Raw genomic sequence first — 20,272 nt, forward strand, 5'->3', positions numbered from 1 at the left:
CAGCGATTAGATAGAGAAAGAGGGCTGGGGCAGAAGGTGAGTGGCACCGTTATGAAGGCGCAGCCCTAGGATAGAAGGAGGCTCTAGGGCCGCTCCCTGGGGGCATCTTGTTAACAGGTGCACTTAAATTTCTGTGGCTTAAAACAGGCGCCTACGCTCTGGCTTCACGAAACGACCCTACGGCAGATGCCGAGGTGTTCAGGGTGACCTTGGTGATTCTTTCAGATTATCCGTCCTCGCTCACTCCCAGACGTGTACTGCTAATAAGGCTCTTCTGGAATTCTAGGTTATTCCCTGGCCTTCCAAGAAGCTTCTCCCCCTATCCTTTCCCTACCAATGTTTGGAAGCACAGGAAAAGCAGCCTGCAGACTCCCATTTACCTGGACACCCTGAGTGACACCGCTATCGCTGCCCCTCTCGGGGGCTGGGCTATTCTGCACGGTCCAGGGCTCGCTTGGGGCCTGGGGCATCCCGGGGGCGGTGTGCGGCCAGTGGGTGTCCTGGGGCGGGCTTCTGGGCCTCGGCAGCGCGGGAGGAGGCAGCGGCGACGCTGGCTGACAGGCTGATGATGCCCGGTGCCCGCAGCCGATGGGAGGCAGCGTGAGCCCGAGAGAACCCGGAGCAGCCGCGGTCGCAGCGCTGGAGCGCAGCCTCCTCCCGCTCCCACAATGCACAGGGCGAGGGCGGCGGCGGCGGCGGCGGCAGCAGCATCACCGGCTGTAGGGTTGGCAGCGGCGGCGACCCCGAGGACCCCGGGCACGCCGAGCGCGCGACACTGCTCGCGGCGAGCCCGGGAGTGATGGCGAGGCCCCCGCTGGCCGCCCGCGGCTGAGACGCCCCACCCCACCCCGCCCCGCCCGGAGCGGCCCGCCCCGCCTGGCCCTGCCCTGCTCCCTGCCGGCTGCAGCCCCGGCGTTTCCTAGTCGGCGCGGGCAGCCGCCCAGAAGAGGTGCGGCCTCCGCACAGGCGGGGGGCGTCGGCGCCGCGGGGCCCGCCATGGCCGCGTCGGAGCTCTACACAAAGGTAAGGCGCCCCATGAGCCGCGCCTTGGGGAGGGGGCCGCGCGGCCCGGCGCCGCCAGCTGTCAGGCCGGGGAGGGGCCGGGGCGCGGGGACCCAGTCCGGCCCCTCCGGCACCACCCCCCTTCCGAGCATTTCGAAATCCTCTGCCTTGCCCGCCGGTCGCCCGCAGAGGCACCTTCCTTGTTCGGGCGTTGATGGTTAAGGCGGCGGAGGGAGGCCTGCCTCGGGGTGCCTCTGTGGCCCCTGCCACCCTTCTTGGCCTGGGAGCAGTGCGGGTTTCTAAGTGGAAAGCGGGTCTGTGTGGCTTTAGTAGGGCGAGCCTGGGGCAGGATTGCTCAGCCCTCCGTCTTGCTTTAGGAAAAATCCTGGCTGGTGGGAGATCCTAGATCTGACAGATTAGATGGTCGGTCCCTCCCCTGGGGACACGCGCTTAAAATAACGTCTGGTGTTGGTATGCGGTGCCACTTCTACCGCCACCCAACCTTTCTGTGAGGTATGGAATCTTGCAAAAGGTCGCCAGTCGATTTTCACCTTTAGGTGCCCGGTTTCAGATTGCTACCCTGGGGTGGAGAGCCCCTGGGGAAGATGCAGACGAATAAATGCGAGCTGATTCACTGGGGTGGTCGGTACTCATTTGTCGCTGGGAGTTTGCAATCTGCATGTAATCCCTTAGAGCCTTGTTAGGCTCCATGTCTTCACCATCCTCTGGGGTGAGCCTTTTCCTTCTGGGTTTTGTTAAAGGGAAGTGGCAGCCTTTCCTTCTTATACTGACAGCAGTATTCTCTGGGGCTGGTAATCTCTGAATGGCATATTTTGGAGAACTGTCCCTTCAAGACAGTGTGTGGTGCCCTTTGTGACTGTGTGTAGTCATGGTATTTTATACTATCACTCCTGTGTAGGTAGATGTTTTTCCAGCTATTAATCACCTGTAATTCCAGTTAACAGAATTAACCTTAACTTTTTGAGTTTGCATCTGAGGCCAAGTCTACATTTATGGTCTCAGAATCACTGCTTCCAAATATGACCCAAGTAAGCCCAGGGCTCAAGTTGCAGCATGTTATAGAAGGAAGAGGTCTGGACCCGCCATCAAGAGAACTGGATTCTAGCCCTTGATTCTAGCCGGGGCCTTTTCACTTACTGTGTGACCTTGGGCAAATCACTTAACCTCTCTGTGCTTTAGTTTCCTCATCTGTAAATGGAGTTAATTATACCTGCCCTACATCTCTTACAAGGTTGTTGTTGTGAGGATCAAACAATAATACATGGGAATGCTTTTCGTAACCTGTGAATTTCTCTACAAATGAGGTATATTTCTTCAACCATGAAATGAGTTTGCATGAAACATTTCCTGGGACCTCTCTCTTTCCAGCTTCAGATTTGAGGACTACACAATGAAACTTCTCTCTAAACCTGGTAATTCTTTAGGCATTGTAGATACCTAATGTATGATTGAATGCAATTGGAAATTGATCCAAAGTTACTTTATAAACAAACATTTATATAAAGCTAACTATGTGCCAGGTACAGTTTTAAGTGCTTTACAAATATTAACTCATTTAATCCTCATAATAAACATATGAGGTGGGTACTAAGAAATATCAGAGTCATTTTCACAAGAAGAGATATGGTCTGTAAATATTCCTTAGTTACTTTGTATAGACCCCATTCTTCACTGCCTGAGGAGTCCATCCTTCAGCTGCCTGACTAATTGTAGGCTGCTTAGCTAGACACTGGTTGGATAATACGTTGCTCTTGGGTTTTGGGTCTGCTTTTTTCTCCCAAAATAATTGGCAAGAAAAAAATTTTAAAGATCCTGTGATTTTTAAAATTGTAAGGTTTGGGGTGGGCTTTGGTCATAATCACAATCTGTTTTAAAATTCACCCTCTAGTCATTGTAAAGACAAACTGGTTTAGACATCAGTAGGGAAGTTGAGCTTAAGTTGCCTTCTAAATGCATTTATACCTAAGGATAATCTGGTTACTTGGTTTGTTTGTTGGCTCATTCTTTTTGTGAATGGACCTTAGCTTAATGGCGGACAAAAATATTTATTGAGCACCTCCTGGGTGCCAGGTACTCTGCTTAATGTTGAGAGGTTCTAACATAAACAAGACACACTCCTTTCCCTCGAAGGGTTTACAGCCTGCTTCTTATATTCTTGGCCCACTTTGAATCTTCAAGGGCATAAATAACCTGCTGTTACCTCAGCAGCAGGCAGACAGCTGGTATGGTATTTATTTGTAGAAGTTAGGGAAGAGGTTGGGACATGAGAAGGTTGGAATGATTCTAGAGATAAAAGCTTGGGTAGTGATTTTTAGAGGACGAGGGAAATCATTAGAGGTAATATAAATGGTTATTAAACACAAGGATTAGACTTCCCTGGTGGTGCAGTGGTTAAGAATCCGCCTACCAATGCAAGGGACACAGGTTTGAGCCCTGGTCTAGGAAGATCCCACATGGTGGAGCAACTAAGCCCGTGTGCCACAACTACTGAGCCCATGTGCCACAACTACTGAGCCCACGTGCCGCAACTACTGAACCCGTGTGCCACAACTACTGAAGCCCGTGCACCTAGAGCCCGTGCTCTGCAACAAGAGAAGCCACCGCAATGAGAAGCCCACGCACTGCAATGAAGAGTAGTCCCCGCTTGCCACAACAGAAAGCCTGCATGCAGCAACGAAGACTCAGCGCAGCCAAAAATAAAATAAATAAATAAAATTAAAAAACAATGTATATAAACACAAGGATTTTCCCCTTGCAGAGGATTATAGGGAAGGAAGTTCTGGAGGTAGACTACAAGGAAAGATATAATAGTTACATGCCATGATTATGGTATTCAACATAGTGGTTAAATTTGAAAAGTGCCCTTTTCAAAATGTCATTCAGAGCTTAAAGGCAGATTCTGATGTGTGATAGAAATCAGCTCCTATTACAGTGAAAGACAAAAGACCATTCAGTTTATTCTTTTTAGCTAAAATGATAATGGTTTTGTCACAGCAATTTAGCAGGGCTTCCCTTTTGTAAATTTTTCCAGCAGTATAAACATTTTAAAGGCAATAGCTGGGTTACTAGGATATAACATTTCTGGAAACTAACATTTTGGTTAAAACATGTTTGTTGATTGTTAAAATAACAGCTTTATTGAGGTATAATTCACATAATGTACAATTCACCAATTTAAAATGTACAATTCAAAGGTTTTTAGTATAATCACAGAGTTGTGTGTTGATTTATTTTTAGATCCACCTGACTCGTTCCTGAAAGAATTGAAGGTGGTTGTGACATCTTATTGTTTCTGGTTTTGAAAATATTTGCTGGTCTTGACTTTCCAGTGGGTGTCTGAATGATGACATCACTTGTAGCTACTTTCAGCACCTTCAAAGGATTCAGCATTTGTGGAGCAGGGTTTATTAATTAGACCTGGATGGATCACCAATAGCAATAAAATGGCATCCTAGTCATCCTCACATGAAGTTCCCAGACACCATGGGTACCACATAAATGCTGTAGAATGGCCAAGATTACCTGAAGTTTAATTAGGAGTCCCATAGTATGTCAGGATGCTGAATTTTCTAACAGTACAGAAACAGTCTAAAACCCTCACTCCAGAAGCCAAGTACACTTTCCTTAGATGAAACAACTATTAGGCCAGTAGATTGTATATCTGTAATCTTCCTTTCCCACCATATTTCCTCATACCTACTGAAGCTGCATGGACTAGATTTTTTCTGGGATAGTCCCAATTTTATATTCTATGCCATTGTCCCTTTAAATCATCAATCCTGGAAATTCTAATATTTTGGTGTTGAAATTGCATTTCTTAGACTGCTTCCAGCCTCTTAAAGCAGAACAGAAATCTCTGATCATGTTCCCTGATTTGGGCTTTGGCAAGTACATTCACTTTTCTTAAATCTCCTGTCATGCTCCTTCTATCTGTATTTCTTCCTGATGTCCTTTGGCCTGTTAATGGCTCTGCTATTTTCCTAGTCCGTCATGCTGGAAACCTCTGTAGCTTTTTCTTTGTCTCATATTCTACTTTTTCTTTACCAATTCTGATTTTACTTGACATCCAGCTGACAGTTCTCTGTCTTAATGACCTGTACACATTTCTATCTTATTATAGTTATCTGTATATATGTAAGCCACTCCCACAATACTGTAAGCCCCTTGAGATGCTGGTCAGGGTTTGTTTACCTCCTGTAGAGCCTATCACAATGTCTTCCACATAGTAGCTGTTCATTAAATATTTGTTGGATGGATTAAAAAATATTTAAACAGGAGAGAAACAGAAAATAATGGTTTGGGATGATTAGTCCACTTGTAGGAATGAAGCAGGGTGTAATGGAGTGGTTAAACAAGTAAGCACATTTTCAGGCATGATGAACAGGGTGAGTAATAGAGAAGAGAGCTGGGAGCCAGGGAGACCAAGGAAAATGTTGTAGGAAACAAAATGGAAAGTGATGAAAGTCTGGTAGATTGAAGTGCAGGCAGAAAGTGTGAGAGACAGGTCTCTGTGATGGAGTAGATACAGGAAGAGAAGGAGAGGGAATAGTGTAAGTTAACACCAGTGGCTCTAGCTTTGGAAACTGGAAGTTAATTCTCATTATATCATGAATTTTTGCTGACTCTGGAATTTGTAAGTGGCTCAGAAATACTTCTTTAGACTGTTTGAGCAAAGCAGAATGGTTGTGATCTCCTCTTGAAATTTGTTACTGTTTCTTGAAGTGTGACAGTTCGGTGTATTGCCCAGTGGCTAAAAGATTACAAAAAAGTTATAATTTTAATGAGAGTTGCTACTGCCACATAAACAGGTTAATTCTTCCTGGTGCTTTTAGCTTTTTGAAGTAAGGGGATACTGGAGGAAGGTCTGAATGGGGTTCCGGGGATTTAACTTCAACCTCCAAAAGGTTGAGGTGGAGTGGGGGGGATAACTTTCCTATAGGAGACTGTGGGAGAGGAGGGTAATTTAGCTTTTGTGTTCTTCACTTTATCATGAATTTTGCCTCCGTCAGGAGAATCTAGGGGCACATGGCCCACTAGAGGATGGATTGGATTTATCTGTCTCCACTTTAGGTAATTCCTAACAAACTATGAGGTATTATCAGAAGTATAAACTCCTGGCTGATCTATGGAATGAGGTCTGGCCCTAGGTGAAATAATGTGTGGGCGACACCACTCCACCCCACCAGGCGTGTCCTGTCCTACAGTAGTTTTCGCAGACTTTCTCCATTTGTCTACCTGGGGAGGTTGTCCTCTCCCTTCCCTCTGGCTCCTGCCTCTGTATCTCTGTCTCTCTCTAATCAACTTTATTGAGGTATAATTTACATTTAATAAAATTCACTCATTTTGGGACTTCCCTGGTGGTCCAGTGGTTAAGACTCCATGCTCCCAATGCAGGGGGCCTGGGTTCGATCCCTGGTCAGGGAACTAGATCCCGTGTACCACAACCAAAACCCCATATGCCACAACTAAGACCTGGTGCAGCCAAATAAATAAATATTTTTAAAAATCACTAATTTTAAGTGTACAGTTTAATGAATTTTGATAAATATATTCTGTCATGTAATCACCATCACAAACAAGATATAGAACATTTCTATCACCCTCAAAAGTTCGTTGGTGCTTAGCTCCTTCTCTTCCCCAGCTTATTCAGAGAGTTTACTGGAGTTGGCTTGCCCGCTGGGGCAGAGGAAAGAGTTGTTTGTTTTCAAAAGTGTATGTTATGATTCCACCTTAGCTCAACCAATATTGATAACTGAATATAGAGACTTGACCTTGGGTGTGACTCCCATGGAGTTTCACTGACAGTGGGAAGTGGGAGTAGTTGGAAAGGAGTTTAAGTGATTTATTTAATCTTTTCTTCACACACTTACCACCTTACCTTTACTAATGGTGTCTGCTTTTGATGCCTTGTTTCCTTAGGTCCTTAGTGTGCTAAAATGCCCTTTAGTCAATTCTGCCCTTTAACAGTTCTCCTGCCTCATCTACCTTGGTAGTAATGTCCATCTGGGTTCGTGCTGATAGAGATTTTAAAACTTTGCAGAAACTTATCCCCGGTTTCTTCATGCCTCAGACAGTCTCCACTTCGCTTCAAAGCCCTTCTCAGTTGAAAGTCTCCTTAACCAGCTGCCATTTGCCTTAAACATCTCCATGTACCAAAGAGGCTTTTTGCCAATTATAGAACTTAGGGATGATGTAATTATGCTTTAGTTTCAAAATAATGGCTGCAAACTTGGTTGAAATCAACGAAAAAGTGCGTTATCCACTCCTAAGTGTTCATGAAGATCGTCTATCTACCTCCTTTGGCCCAATGTCGTGCCGTGTTCAAAAATGTGAGCACAGGGACTTCCCTGGCAGTCCAGTGATTATGATTAAGACTCTGCCCTTCCACTGCAGGGAGCGGGGGTTCGATCCCTGGTCGGGGAACTAAGATCCCACATGCCACACGGCACGGCCGAAAAGTTAAAAAAAAAAAAATGTGAGCACAGTGCTGGACTGGAGGGAGATGGGACATAAAAAAAAGACAAGTTTTGTCTCTCTTTAGTCACTCACACAAAAACATGCATTGTCCTGGCCAGGAATCCTGTGTATGTGGTTGGAGTTTCCTCTTTTTTTTTTTTTTTTTGTATATTTATTTTTGTCTGCTTTGGGTCTTCGTTGCGGCACGTGGGCTTTCTCTAGTTGCGACTAGTGGGGGCTACTCTTCGTTGTGGTGCGTGGGCTTCTCACTCTGGTGGCTTCTCTTGTTGTGGAGCACGGGCCCTAGCCACACGGGTAGTAGTTGTGGCACATGAGCTCAGTAGTTGTGGCACATGGGCTCAGTAGTTGTGGCTCGCGGGCTCTAGAGCGCAGGCTCAGTAGTTGTGGTGCACGGGCTTAGTTGCTCCGCGGCATGTGGGATCTTCCCGGACCAGGGCACGAACCCATGTCCCCTGCATTGGCAGGCAGATTCTTAACCACTGCGCCACCAGAGAAGTCCTGGGTTTCCTCTTGATAAATACATTCTGAAGGAATTTCAGAATGGGAGAAATAAAATGATCAGGGCAGTGAAGAGGCTAGACAGATTAAAAGGACAGACTCTTCAGAAAGATGAAGGTGAAGTGGGAAAATGGCGAAGTATTTATTTAACACCAAGATTAGAAGTTTATAACATCAAATCCCAGTTTAGTAAGGATACTTGTTAGTTCTTTAAATAAATAAATATGTCATTTAAAATGAATTTCTACTCTAACCATTGTTTTACACATATGAAACTCATTATCTCAAGTTATGATATCAGCTAAGATGTGGTAGATAAATAGAAAGGGTCTGGCTAATTCATGGATCATAGTTCTGATACACCGACTTTCCGAACCACTCTTTGACAGTGTTAAACAATTACCAGCCAGAGCTGTTTTAGTTGGAAGTGATGGAAACCCAACTCAAAGCCAAAAAGCATTTTATTTACTTAGATGCCCTGAAAGCCCAGGCATGGCTAGATTCAAGACTCTGACATGGTACCTCTGGGGCTCTCTGTCACTGGCGTTCGTGTCAGACTGCTATTTAATATTGCTTTCATCCTCAGGACAGCTCTTTTCAGGGTAAGTGGCACCTGCAGACCACATGGTCTAGCTCTGGGCCTGGAGGAAGAGAGCCTGGTAGAGGAATTCCGGTTGTCCTTGCTTGTGGTTGTGTGCCGAGTAGGTGGTGGGAGGGAGACCGTGAGCAGTCCAGTCTTGCTCATCTCAGAGGCCAGAGGGAGGATGGTGCATCCTGACTGATAGTCCTACTCAGACCTGGTAGGGTGGCTGAAAGCTGTTCCCCATCAGAAGGAATAGTGCTAGAGAGACAGAACAAAACAGCTACCCTCAACCAATGTCCACTGTGAATCAGTCACCAAAAGTGACAAAGTGACTGAGTTCTGCCTCTCCTTTTCTGATTTTTGAGAAGATGAATAGGAGGGTTTTGACTAGGAGGACATTGGATATCTTTCCCCTAGAGAATCATTTTTAATTAAAAAAAAAGAGGCCATGGAGAATCAAGTGCAAATGTTGATAAAAGCATATGAGGGGCAGATAAATTAGGAGTATGGGATTAACAGATACACACTACTATATATAAAATAGGTAAGCAGCAAGGATTTATTGCATAGCACGGGAATTATATTTATAACAACCTATAATGGAAAATAATCTGGAAAAAAAATAGAACTGAATCACTTTGCTGTACACCTGAAACTAGCACAATATTGTAAATCAACTGTACTTCAACTAAAACAAAAAAAGCATATCAGAGATAGATGATTTAAAAAGTATTTTTTATTCAGTCTTATTTAGGGGGCTCTGAACCCTGTGTAACCTTTCCTTCTGATCTCTTTCTGCCATATTTCCTCAGCATTTTATTTTCCTTTATTTTCTTCACATCCTTGTATGCAAACATTATTCTCTTACCCCATTTTCACCCAAGGATAAGTTGCAAAATTTCTTATTTCCCCATTTTGACTGTTCAGATCATCCATTATTCATCTACAGTGTTCTAATCTTTTTTTTTGCTCTCTTACTTTCCACCATGTCATCTACTACTTGATCCTGTACTACTGACTGTAGTTCATGTACCCACTCCTAATGCTCTCTTGTGCTTTGTTATAACCAAATTTCTTATGGAGTGAATTATTTAGTAATTTAGATTGAGGAGGGTACTTCATTTCCTCAAAGCTTTGTATTCTTGCTTTGTTACCATTCCCTGAATCTGACATCACCAAATAGAAGTAATTTTGTGTGAGTTTACATAAATCATTTTCTGTGTATGTGAGTGTGTATGTGTTTCAAACAAACACTTTTGTGTTAGACTAGTTTTGACTAGTTAGACTAGACTAGTTAGAACTTAGTTTTTCATCTTATCATACTGGAGTGATTACAATAAGATAATCAGCTATTCCCTTAAGGATATGAGCTCACTTTAAAACATTTTTATAGCAGTACTTAAAAAACGTTTAAACAGATTTGGTCTCTCTATGCTCAAGCTGAAAAAAATCTTCTAGTTTGATAAGCATCATGCTCAGTTTGGGAGCAGAACTGCTAGAGATATTTTCCATAAAATTAGGAAAAGTATATCCTAATAATAAGAAATTTGGGTCAAAACCTGGACTAAACTTTCATCAATTCAGAATGTGTATTTGTTAAATCTTATTTTAGAAATGGAAAGTTAAACCCACTAGAGTTAATATTGTATTTTAACCCAATCTTCCTGCTTATACTCATTTTCTTCATTCTAACCAAGATTTCTCAACCTCTGCACTATCCTTTTTTCCTGGGGGGCTTGTCCTGCATGTTGTAGGATATTTAGCCTCATCTCTAAGCTTTATCTGCTAGATCCAGTAGCATCCCCCACCCCTAGTTGTGACAGCCAATCTGTATTGTCTACAGACTGCCAAATGTTCCCTGGGGAGCAGTCCCCCTTCCCCCTGCCCCTGCTTGAGAACCACTGCCCTAGACCTTAAGACTTAGATTAGGGTAAGAAAAAGTGGGAAAGAGTTAAAAATAAAAATGGAGATTAATTGGAAAAACTTTTTAAAAATTGCCTTTTCAGGGAACTTCCCTGGTGGCACAGTGGTTAAGGGTCAACCTGACAATGCAGGGGAGAGGGGTTCGATCCCTGGTCCAGGAAGTTCCCACATGCCGTGGAGCGACTGGGCCCATTTGCCACAACTACTGAGCCCGCGCTGTAGAGCCCATGCTCCACAACAAGAGAGGCCATCGCAGTGAGAAGCCCGCGCACCGCAACGAAGGGTAGCCCTGCTCGCCCCAACTAGAGAAAGCCCACGCACAGCAACGAAGACCCAACGCAGCCAAAAAATTTAAAAAAAAAAATTTTTTTAAATTGCCTTTTCAGTAATATCTCTTCTGCTTATAGGAATGATATATTGTAGACAATTTGGAGAATACAGAAACATAAAAAGGGGGCTTCCCTGGTGGTGCAGTGGTTAAGAATCGGCCTGCCAATGCAGGGGACACAGGTTTGAGCCCTGGTCCGGGAAGATCCCACATGCCACAGGGCAACTAAGTCTGTGTGCCACAACTACTGAGCCTGCGCTCTAGAGCCCATGAGCCACAACTACTGAGCCCACATGCTGCAACTACTAACCCCACGCACCTAGAGCCTGTGCTCCACAAGAGAAGCCACCGCAATGAGAAGCCTGCACACCACAACAAAGAGTAGCCCCCACTCGCCACAACTAGAGAAAGCCTGCATGCAGCAACAAAGACCCAACACAGCCGAAAATAAATAAATAAAATTAAAAAAATAAAAAAGAAACATGTAAAGGAAGAAAATTTTAAAAAAACTGCCATCCAGAGATGATTATTTTCAACGATTAATTTACTTCATGTCTTTTATCTATATTCATAATGTTAATTTTTATGATTTTTAAGCTTAATATGTATTGTGATAATTTTTATGTTATAGAATATTCTTTTTTTTTAAATGAAAAAAAATTTTTTTTAGGCTGCGCCATGCGGCATGTGGGATTGTAGTTCCCTACCAAGGATTGAACCTGCGCCCCCTGCATTAGGAGTGCGGAGTCTTAACCACTGACCACCAAGGAAGTCCTATAAAATATTCACTGAAAATGTTTTTAGTGGCTGCATAATATTCCATCATCTGGGTGTACCATAATTTATTTACTGTTGGGCATTTTCACTGTAATAAGAAATGTACTATGATGAGCATTTATTGTACATAAATCTTTGCTTGGATTAGTCAGCTTTAGTCAATTATAGATTCCACATTTCCCTGGCAAGGGTTCGCATTTACAATTATGCAAGGTAGGGTATTCACATTTATTTCATTTTAAAAATAGCACTTTTTATGTATATTGCTTCAGGGCTAGGATGACCAGATGTCCCACTTCTGTGAGATGCTTTCTGCCATCCAGTACCTTTATTCTGCTTTGAAAAATCCTCTAAGAGTAGAACTATATACGTTTATTTCAAAAACTTAACCTTTTGGAAATCTAAACTATTTCCTTTTTCTGACAGTTTTCCTTATTGTTGCTCTTATTCGCTGTTTCTCCTTGATCTTGGGTGAATCTGGGCCAGAAAGTATAATTGAATTAGAAAGATTTTAATTTTATTTTTTTAATCATCATCATTATTTGGTTATGTTTATTTTTTAAATTTATTTATTTACTTTTACAGATCTTTATTGGAGTATAATTGCTTCACAATACTGTGTTAGTTTCTGTTGTACAGCAAAGTGAATCAGCCGTATGCATACATATATCCCCATATCACCTCCCTCTTGAACCTCCCTCCTACCCTTCCTATCCCACCCCTCTAGGTCATCGCGAAGCACCAAGCTGATCTCCCTGTGCTATACTGCTGCTTCCCACTAGCTAACTGTTTTACATTTGGTAGTGTATGTATGTCGCTGCTACTCTCACTTTACCCCAGCTTCCCCTTGCCCACCCCATGTCCTCAAGTCCATTCTCTATGTCTACGTCTTTATTCCTGTGCTGCCACTGGGTTCATCAGTACCATTTTTTTTTTTTTTTTTAGATTCCATATATATGCGTTAGCATACGGTATTTGTTTTTCTGACTTACTTCACTCTGTATGACAGACTCTAGGTCCATCCATCTCACTACAGATAACTCAGTTTCATTTCCTTTTATGGCTGAATAATATTCCATTGTATATATGTGCCACATCTTCTTTATCCATTCATCTGTTGGTGGACACTTAGGTTGCTTCCATGTCCTGGCAATTGTGAATAGAGCTGCAAGGAACATTGTGGTACATGTCTCTCTTTTTTTTTTTTTTGCAGTGCGCGGGCCTCTCACTGTTGTGGTCTTTCCCGTTGTAGAGCACAGGCTCCAGATGCTCAGGCTCAGCGGCAATGGCTTACGGGCCTAGCCGCTCCGCAGCATGTGGGATCTTCCCGGACCGGGGCACGAACCCATGTCCCCTGCATGGGCAGGCGGACTCCCAACCACTGCGCCACCAGGGAAACCCCCATGTCTCTTTTTGAATTATGGTTTTCTCAGGGTATATGCCCAGTAGTGGGATTGCTGGGTCATATGGTAGTTCTATTTTTAGATTTTTAAGGAACCTCAATAGTGTTCTCCCTAGTGGTTATATCAATTTACATTCCCACCAACAGTGCAGGAGGGTTCCCTTTTCACCACACCCTTTCCAGCATTTATTGTTTCTAGATATTTTGCTAATGGTCATTCTGACCAGTGTGAGGTAATACCTCATTGTAGTTTTGATTTGCATTTCTGTAGTAATTAGTGATGTTGAGCATCTTTTCATGTGCATCTTGGCCATCTGTATGTCTTCCTTGGTGAAATGTCTATTTAGGTCTTCCATGCATTTTTTTTTTTTTTTTTTTTTGCAGTACGCGGGCCTCTCACTGTTGTGGCCTTTCTCATTGCAGAGCACAGGCTCTGGATGTCCAGGCTCAGCGGCCATGGCTCACAGGCCTAGCCGCTCCGTGGCATGTGGCATCTTCCCGGACCGGGGCACGAACCCGTGTCCCCTGCATCGGCAGGCGGACTCAACCACTGCGCCACCAGGGAAGCCCTTCCACGCATTTTTAAATTGGATTGTTTGTTTTTTTGATATTGAGCTTCATGAGCTGTTTGTATATTTTGGAGATTAATCCTCTGTCCGTTGTTTCATTTGCAAATATTTTTCCCATTCTGAGGGTTGTCTTTTCATCTATTTATGGTTTCCTTTGCTGTGCAAAAGCTCTTAAGTTTCATTAGGTCCCATTTATTTATTTTATTTTTAAATTTTCATTACTTTAGGAGGTGGGTCAAAAAAGATCTTGCTGTGGTTTATGTCATAGAATGCTTTTCCTATGTTTTCCTCTAAGAGTTTCATAATGTCTGGTCTTACATTTAGGTCTTTAATCCATTTGGAGTTTATTTTTGTGTATGGTGTTAGGTAGTGTTCAAATTTCATTCTTTTATTTGTAGCTGTCCAGTTTTCCTAGCACCACTTATTGAAGAGGCTGTCTTTTCTCCATTGTATGTTATTGCCTCCTTTGTTGTAAATTAGGTGCTCATACGTGCGTGGATTTATCTCTGGGCTTTCTATCCTGTACCATTGATCTATATTTCTGTTTTTGTGCCAGTACCTTACTGTCTTGATTACTGTAGCTTTGTAGTATAGTTTGAAGTCGGGGAGCCTGATTCTTTCAGCTTCATTTTTCTTTCTCAAGATTGCTTTGGCTATTCGGGGTCTTTTGTGTTTCCATATGAATTGTAAAATTTTTTGTCCTAATTCTGTGAAAAATGCCATTGATAGTTTGATAGGGATTGCATTGAATCTGTAGATTGCTTTGGGTAGTATAGTCATTTTGACAATATTGATTCTTCCAATCCAAGAAATGATATATCTTTCCATCTCTTTATGTCATCTTTGATTTCTTTCATCAGTGTTTTATAGTTTTCTGAGTACAAGTCTTTTGCCTCCTTAGGTAGGTTTATTCCTAGGTATTTTATTCTTTTTGTTGCAATGATAAATGAGATTGTTTCCTTAATTTCTCTTTCTGATTTTTTGTTGTTAGTGTATAGGAATGCCAGAGGTTTTTGTGCATTAATTTTGTATCCTGCAACCTTACCAAATTCATTGATTAGTTCTAGTAGTTTTCTGGTGGATTTTCTATGTATAGTTTCATGGCATCTGCAAACAGTGACAGTTTTACTTCTTCTTTTCCAATTTGGATTCCTTTTATTTCTTTTTCTTCTCTGATTGATGTGGTTAGGACTTCCAAAACTATGTTGAATAGGAGTGGCGAGAGTGGACATCCTTGTCTTGTTCCTGATCTTAGTGGAAATGCTTTCAGTTTTTCACCATTGAGTATGATGTTTGCTGTGGGTTTGTCATATATGACCTTTATTATATTGAGGTAGGTTCTCTCTATGTCCATTTTCTGGAGAGTTTTTATCATAAATGGGTGTTGAATTTTGTCAAGAACTTTTTCTGCATCTATTGAGATGATCATATGGTTTTTATTCCTTACTTTGTTAATGTGGTATATCACATTGATTGATTTGCATATATTGAGGAATCCTTGCATCCCTGGGATAAATCCCACTTGATCACGGTGTATGATCCTTTTAATGTGCCATTGGATTTTGTTTGCTAGTATTTTGTTCAGGATTTTTGCACCTATGTTCATCAGTGATACTGGTCTATAATTTTCTTTTTTTGTGATATCTTTTTGTGGTTTTGGTATCAGGGTGATGGTGGCTTCGTAGAATGAATTTGGGAGTGTTCCTCCCTCTGCAATTTTTTGGAAGAGTTTGAGAAGGATTGGAGTTAGCTCTTCTCTAAATGTTTGGTAGAATTCACCTGTGAAGCCATCTGGTCCTGGACTTTTGTTTGTTGGAAGATTTCTAATTACAGTTTCAATTTCATTACTTGTGATAGGTCTGTTTATATTTTCTAATTCTTCCTGGTTCAGTCTTGGAAAATTGTACCTTTCCAAGAATTTATCCATTTCATTGTGGTTGTCTGTTTTATCGGCATATAGTTGTTTGTAGTAGTCTCTTATAATCCTTTGTATTTCTGCAGTGTCAGTTGTGATTTCACCTTTTACATATCTAATTTTATTGATTTGCATCCTCTCCCTTTTTTTCTTGATGAGTCTGGCTAAGGATTTGTCAAATTTGTTTATCTTCTCAAAGATCCAGCTTTTAGTTTTATTGTCTTTGCTATTGTTTTCTTCATTTCTAGTTCATTTATTTCTGCTCTGATTTTTATGATTTCTTTCCTTCTACTGACTTTGGGTTTTCTTTGTTCTTATTTCTCAAGTTTGCTTTAGGAGTAGGGTTAGATTGTTTATTTGAGATTTTTCTTGTTTCTTGAGGTGAGATTGAATTGCTATAAACTTCCCTCTTAGAACTGCTTTTGCTGTCTGTCGTCGGTTTTGGGTTGTCATGTTTTCATTGTCGTTTGTTTCTATGAATATTTTAAATTTCTTCTTCGATTTCTTCAGTGATCTCTTGGTTTTTTAGTAGTGCACTGTTTAGCCTCCATGTATTTGTGTGTTTTTCAGTTTTTTTTTCCTGTAATTTATATCCAGTCTCATAGCATTGTGGTCAGAAAAGACTCTTGATACAATTTCAATTTTCTTAAATTTTCCAAAGCTTGATTTGTGACCCAAGATATGATCTATCCTGGAGAATGTTCAATGTGCACTTGAGAAGAAAGTGTATTCTGCTACTTTCAGGTGGAATGTTCTATAAATATCAATTAAATGTGTCTGGTTTATTGTGTCATGTAAAGCTTGTGTTTCCATATTTATTTTCTGTTTGGATGATCTGTCCAATGGATAAAAGTCTATTTTATCTGATACGAGTATTGCTACTCCAGCTTTTGATTTCCATTTGCCTGGAATATCTTTTTCCATCCCTTCACTTTCAGTCTGTATGTGTCCCTAGGTTTGAAGTGGGTCTCTTGTAGACAGCATATATATGGGTCTTATTTTTGTATCCATTCAGCCAGTTTGTGTCTTTTGGTTGGGACATTTAATCCATTTACATTCAAGGTTATTATTGATATGTATGTTCCTATTAACATTTTCTTAATTGTTTTGGGATTGTTTTTGTGGGTCTTTTTCTTCTCTTGTGTTTCCCTCCTAGAGGAGTTTGTTTAGCATTTGTTGTAAAGCTGATTTTGTAGTGGCTGAATTCTCTTAGCTTTTGCTTGTCTGAAAAGCTTTTGATTTCTCCATCAAATCTGTATGAGAGGGCTTCCCTGGTGGCGTAGTGGTTGAGAGTCTGCCTGCCGATGCAGGGGACACAGGTTCGTGCCCCGGTCCGGGAAGATCCTACATGCCGCGGAGTGGCTGGGCCCGTGAGCCATGGCCGCTGAGCCTGTGCATCCGGAGCCTGTGCTCTGCAGTGGAAGAGGCCACAACAGTGAGAGGCCCGTGTACCGCAAAAAAAAAAAAAAATCTGTATGCGATTCTTGCTCGGTAGAGAAATCTTGGTTGTAGGTTTTTCTCTTTCATCACTTCAAGTGTATCCTGCTCCTCCCTTGTGGCCTGCAGAGTTTCTGCAAAAATCAACTGATAACCTTACAGGGATTCCTTTGTATGTTATTTTTTGTTTTTCCCTTTCTGCTTTTAATATTTTTTCTTTGAATTTAATTTTTGTTAATTTGATTAATATGTGTCTCAGTGTGTTTCTCCTAGTTTATCCTGTATGGGACTCTGTGCTTCCTGCACTTGGGTGACTTTCCTTTCCCATGTTAGGGAAGTTTTCCACTATAATCTCTTCAAATATTTTCTCAGACCCTTTCTTTTTCTCTTCTGCTTCTGGAACACTAAAGTGCGTTTAGTGTTGTCCCAGAGGTCTCTGATATTATCTTCATTCTTTTCATTCTTTTTTCTTTACTCTGCTCCTTGGCAGTTATTTCCACCATTTTGTCTTCCAGCTCACTTTGTTCTTCTGCCTCAGTTATTCTGTTACTCAGTTATTCTGTTATTTGTTTGTTCTTTAGTTCTTCTAGACCTTTGTTAAATATTTCTTGTATTTTCTTAATCCGTGCCTCCATTCTACTTCTGAGATTCTGGATTATCTTTACTATCATTACTCTGAATTCTTTTTCAGGTAGCTTGCCTATTTCCTCTTCATTTATTTGGCCTTGTAGGAAGGATTTTACCTTGCTTCTTCATCTGTGACATATTTTTTTGCCGTCTCATTTTTTTTTTTTTTTATGCGTAGGATTGTGTTCCTGTCTTACTGGTTGTTTGGCCTGAGGCTACCAGCACTGGAGTTTGTAGGCTGTTGAGTAGAGCTGGGTCTTGGTGCTGAGATGCTGACCTCTGGGAGACCTCAGTCCAATAAATATTCCCTGCAGTCTGAGGTTCTCTGTTAGTCCAGTGGTTCGGACTTGGAGCTCCCACCACAGAAGCTTCAGCCCAACCCTCGGCTCATGAACCAAGATCCCACAAGTTGCACAGGGTGGCAAAAAAAAAGAATGACAACAAAGTAAAAAATAAAATTAGACTAGGAAACTAACAGATATGTTAGAAAGAATATAAAAGTAAAAATACAGATGAAACAACAACTGGAAGGTAAAACAGAACCACAATAGTAAAAAAGAGGAGGAGAGGAAAAAAAAAAGGTGGAAAAGGCCTTGTCTGTGGAGGTCGGGGCCTAAGCAGGGGTGGGATTTGTGCAGTGGGCGGGGCATATGCTTAGGACCCACAGGGCTGGAAAAGGCCCTGGGAGGGGTGGGGGGTGGGGCTTAGGCTCAAGGAACAGAAGGGGCCCAGGCATGCCTCTGCCTCTGGTCTCAGAGGCCAGGGGACCCCACCTGGGAGTACAGCCCTCTCCTGCTCCTCCCGTCCTGGAGGCCCCCTCCTTTCTGCCTCTCCTTTTCTCCCCTGGCCTCCCTCCTATGCCCCCAGGACCAACGCGGCCTGGAGGGGCCTCTGAGGGCGTAGGACCTGGCCCAAGAGCTTGGCAGACTTACCCGGCTGATTGCGCAGGGGAAATGCTCCCTGATCTGAGCCCCTGAGGGACCCTCCAGGCGTGGGAACCCCTCCCCACTCTCAGCCACCCTCAGGGGTGCTGGTCCTGTCCGGTCTCCACTTCTCCTCCCTCCTCAGTCCCCCCACGTCCTGCCAGTTTGCTTGGGGGTTCCTCTTATCTCCTTGGGTGTTGAGGTCCCCCACCAGCGTCTGGCAGGCACCCTAGTTGTGGGGAGACACATACTCTGTGTCTTCCCACACCGCCATCTTGACTGCCCTAAAAAGATTTTTAAAAAGAGAAAAAAATCTGTGACGCTAGTCTTTTTTTTTTTTAAAGCATTAGTATTTTTATTTTATTTTATTTTATTTTGGCTGTCTGTGTTGGGTCTTCGTTGTAGTGTGTGGGCTTCCCCTTGCAGTGGCTTCTCTTTGTTGCGGAGCACCGGCTCTAGATGCACGGGCTTCAGTAGTTGTGGCACACGAGCTCAGTGGTTGTGGCTTGCGGGCTCTAGAGCGAAGGCTCAGTAGTTGTGGTGCATGGGCTTAGTTGCTGTGCAGCATGTGGGATCTTTCTGGACTGGGAGGGTTAAACCCAGTGAAACCAGGGATCGAACCCATGATCCCTGGGTTTGACCCCATTGGCAGGTGGATTCTTAACCATAGCGCCTCCAGGGAAGTCCCTAAAACTACTGGCTTAAGCATATAAACAATATAATTTTAACTTGAAAATTACCTGAAAATATGTTATTTCATTATAGACAACATACCCTTCTAATTAGAACAAATTACCATTTGTCTGGAGTGGTCAGAGGATGAGTTTTCCTTCAGTGGGCAGTCAAGAACCTGAGGGACCTTCAGTATCAACTACCTGCTTTAAAGCAATTAAGATGGAACAAAACACACCAGTGCTAAAGACAGTGCCATAGAATGGAATGTTCATAGCTCCCAGAAGGTGTTTTGAGGTTTGTGAGGCCTGCAGGCATTGCTGTGCACAGCAGCCCTCCTTAAGGACTGGTAGCCAGAAATGTGGTTAAATGTTGATTGTGTGGAAGTTTAGGTATTGAAGACGTAGGAAACTGAGTCGAAGCCTTAGCATCCTTGGTAGTTCTTTGCTTTTCTTCCTCCACTAAAACCTAAGACTTTTTACCTTATTTAGTTTTCATTTGCTTTCTTCTAAAAGCTGTGACTAGCATAAATGCATGATTCCATGGCAGTATAATTAACAAATAATAATGGCTAATATTTACTGAGGCCTTACTGTAGACCAGATACTGTTCAGAGGACTTTGTTACAATTGTTCCTTCCGGAACAGAGAGGCTTCCACCTCTCACAGTACCCGAAAATCAGGCAGTGCATTATAGCTGTCAAGGCATGAACTCTACACTTGAATTCTGGTTCGAATCCTGGCTTCGCTATTCACTTTCTCTGTGACCTTAACAAAGCCCCTTAATCTCTCTATGCCTCAATTTCCTCATTTTTATAATGGGGATAATAATATCTACCTCATGTGGTTTTAATAATGATTGAATTGTTTAATATATAAAATATACATAATACTACGCACTTATAAACGTTAGCTGTTAGTATTGTTGCTGTTCAGTTATGGCTATCATTCTCCGTTCTGTCCGGCTGCTTTGTCTTCTTTATAAACTTAGCAACCTCTTATTGCCTCTTAGAGATTGGTGCTCCTAGGCTGTGTCCTTGACCTACACTTTCTCCCACTGTGGCCTGATCTGCTCCTGATGAGTCAGGACCAACCCTGTGCTGATGATTTCCAAATCTG

General features: G+C 42.5%; 1 protein-coding gene across 4 annotated transcripts in view; it reads left to right on the forward strand.

Moving 5' to 3' along the window:
• Positions 1-559: 559 nt before the first annotated feature.
• Positions 560-20,272, forward strand: part of MYO5A (myosin VA) — a 187,223-nt gene continuing 167,510 nt past the window's right edge. Inside the window, exon 1 of one of the 4 annotated variants that reach the window (XM_033409184.2) lies at positions 560-1,023. In XM_033409184.2, the coding sequence (XP_033265075.1) occupies positions 997-1,023 (27 nt within the window). In that variant the 5' untranslated portion in view covers positions 560-996. The remainder of the gene's footprint in view (positions 1,024-20,272) is intronic. The other 3 variants (XM_033409182.2, XM_033409186.2, XM_033409183.2) reach the window with 3 other exon arrangements.

The sequence above is a fragment of the Orcinus orca genome, chromosome 2, assembly GCF_937001465.1.
Source record: "Orcinus orca chromosome 2, mOrcOrc1.1, whole genome shotgun sequence".
Taxonomy (NCBI): domain Eukaryota; kingdom Metazoa; phylum Chordata; class Mammalia; order Artiodactyla; family Delphinidae; genus Orcinus; species Orcinus orca.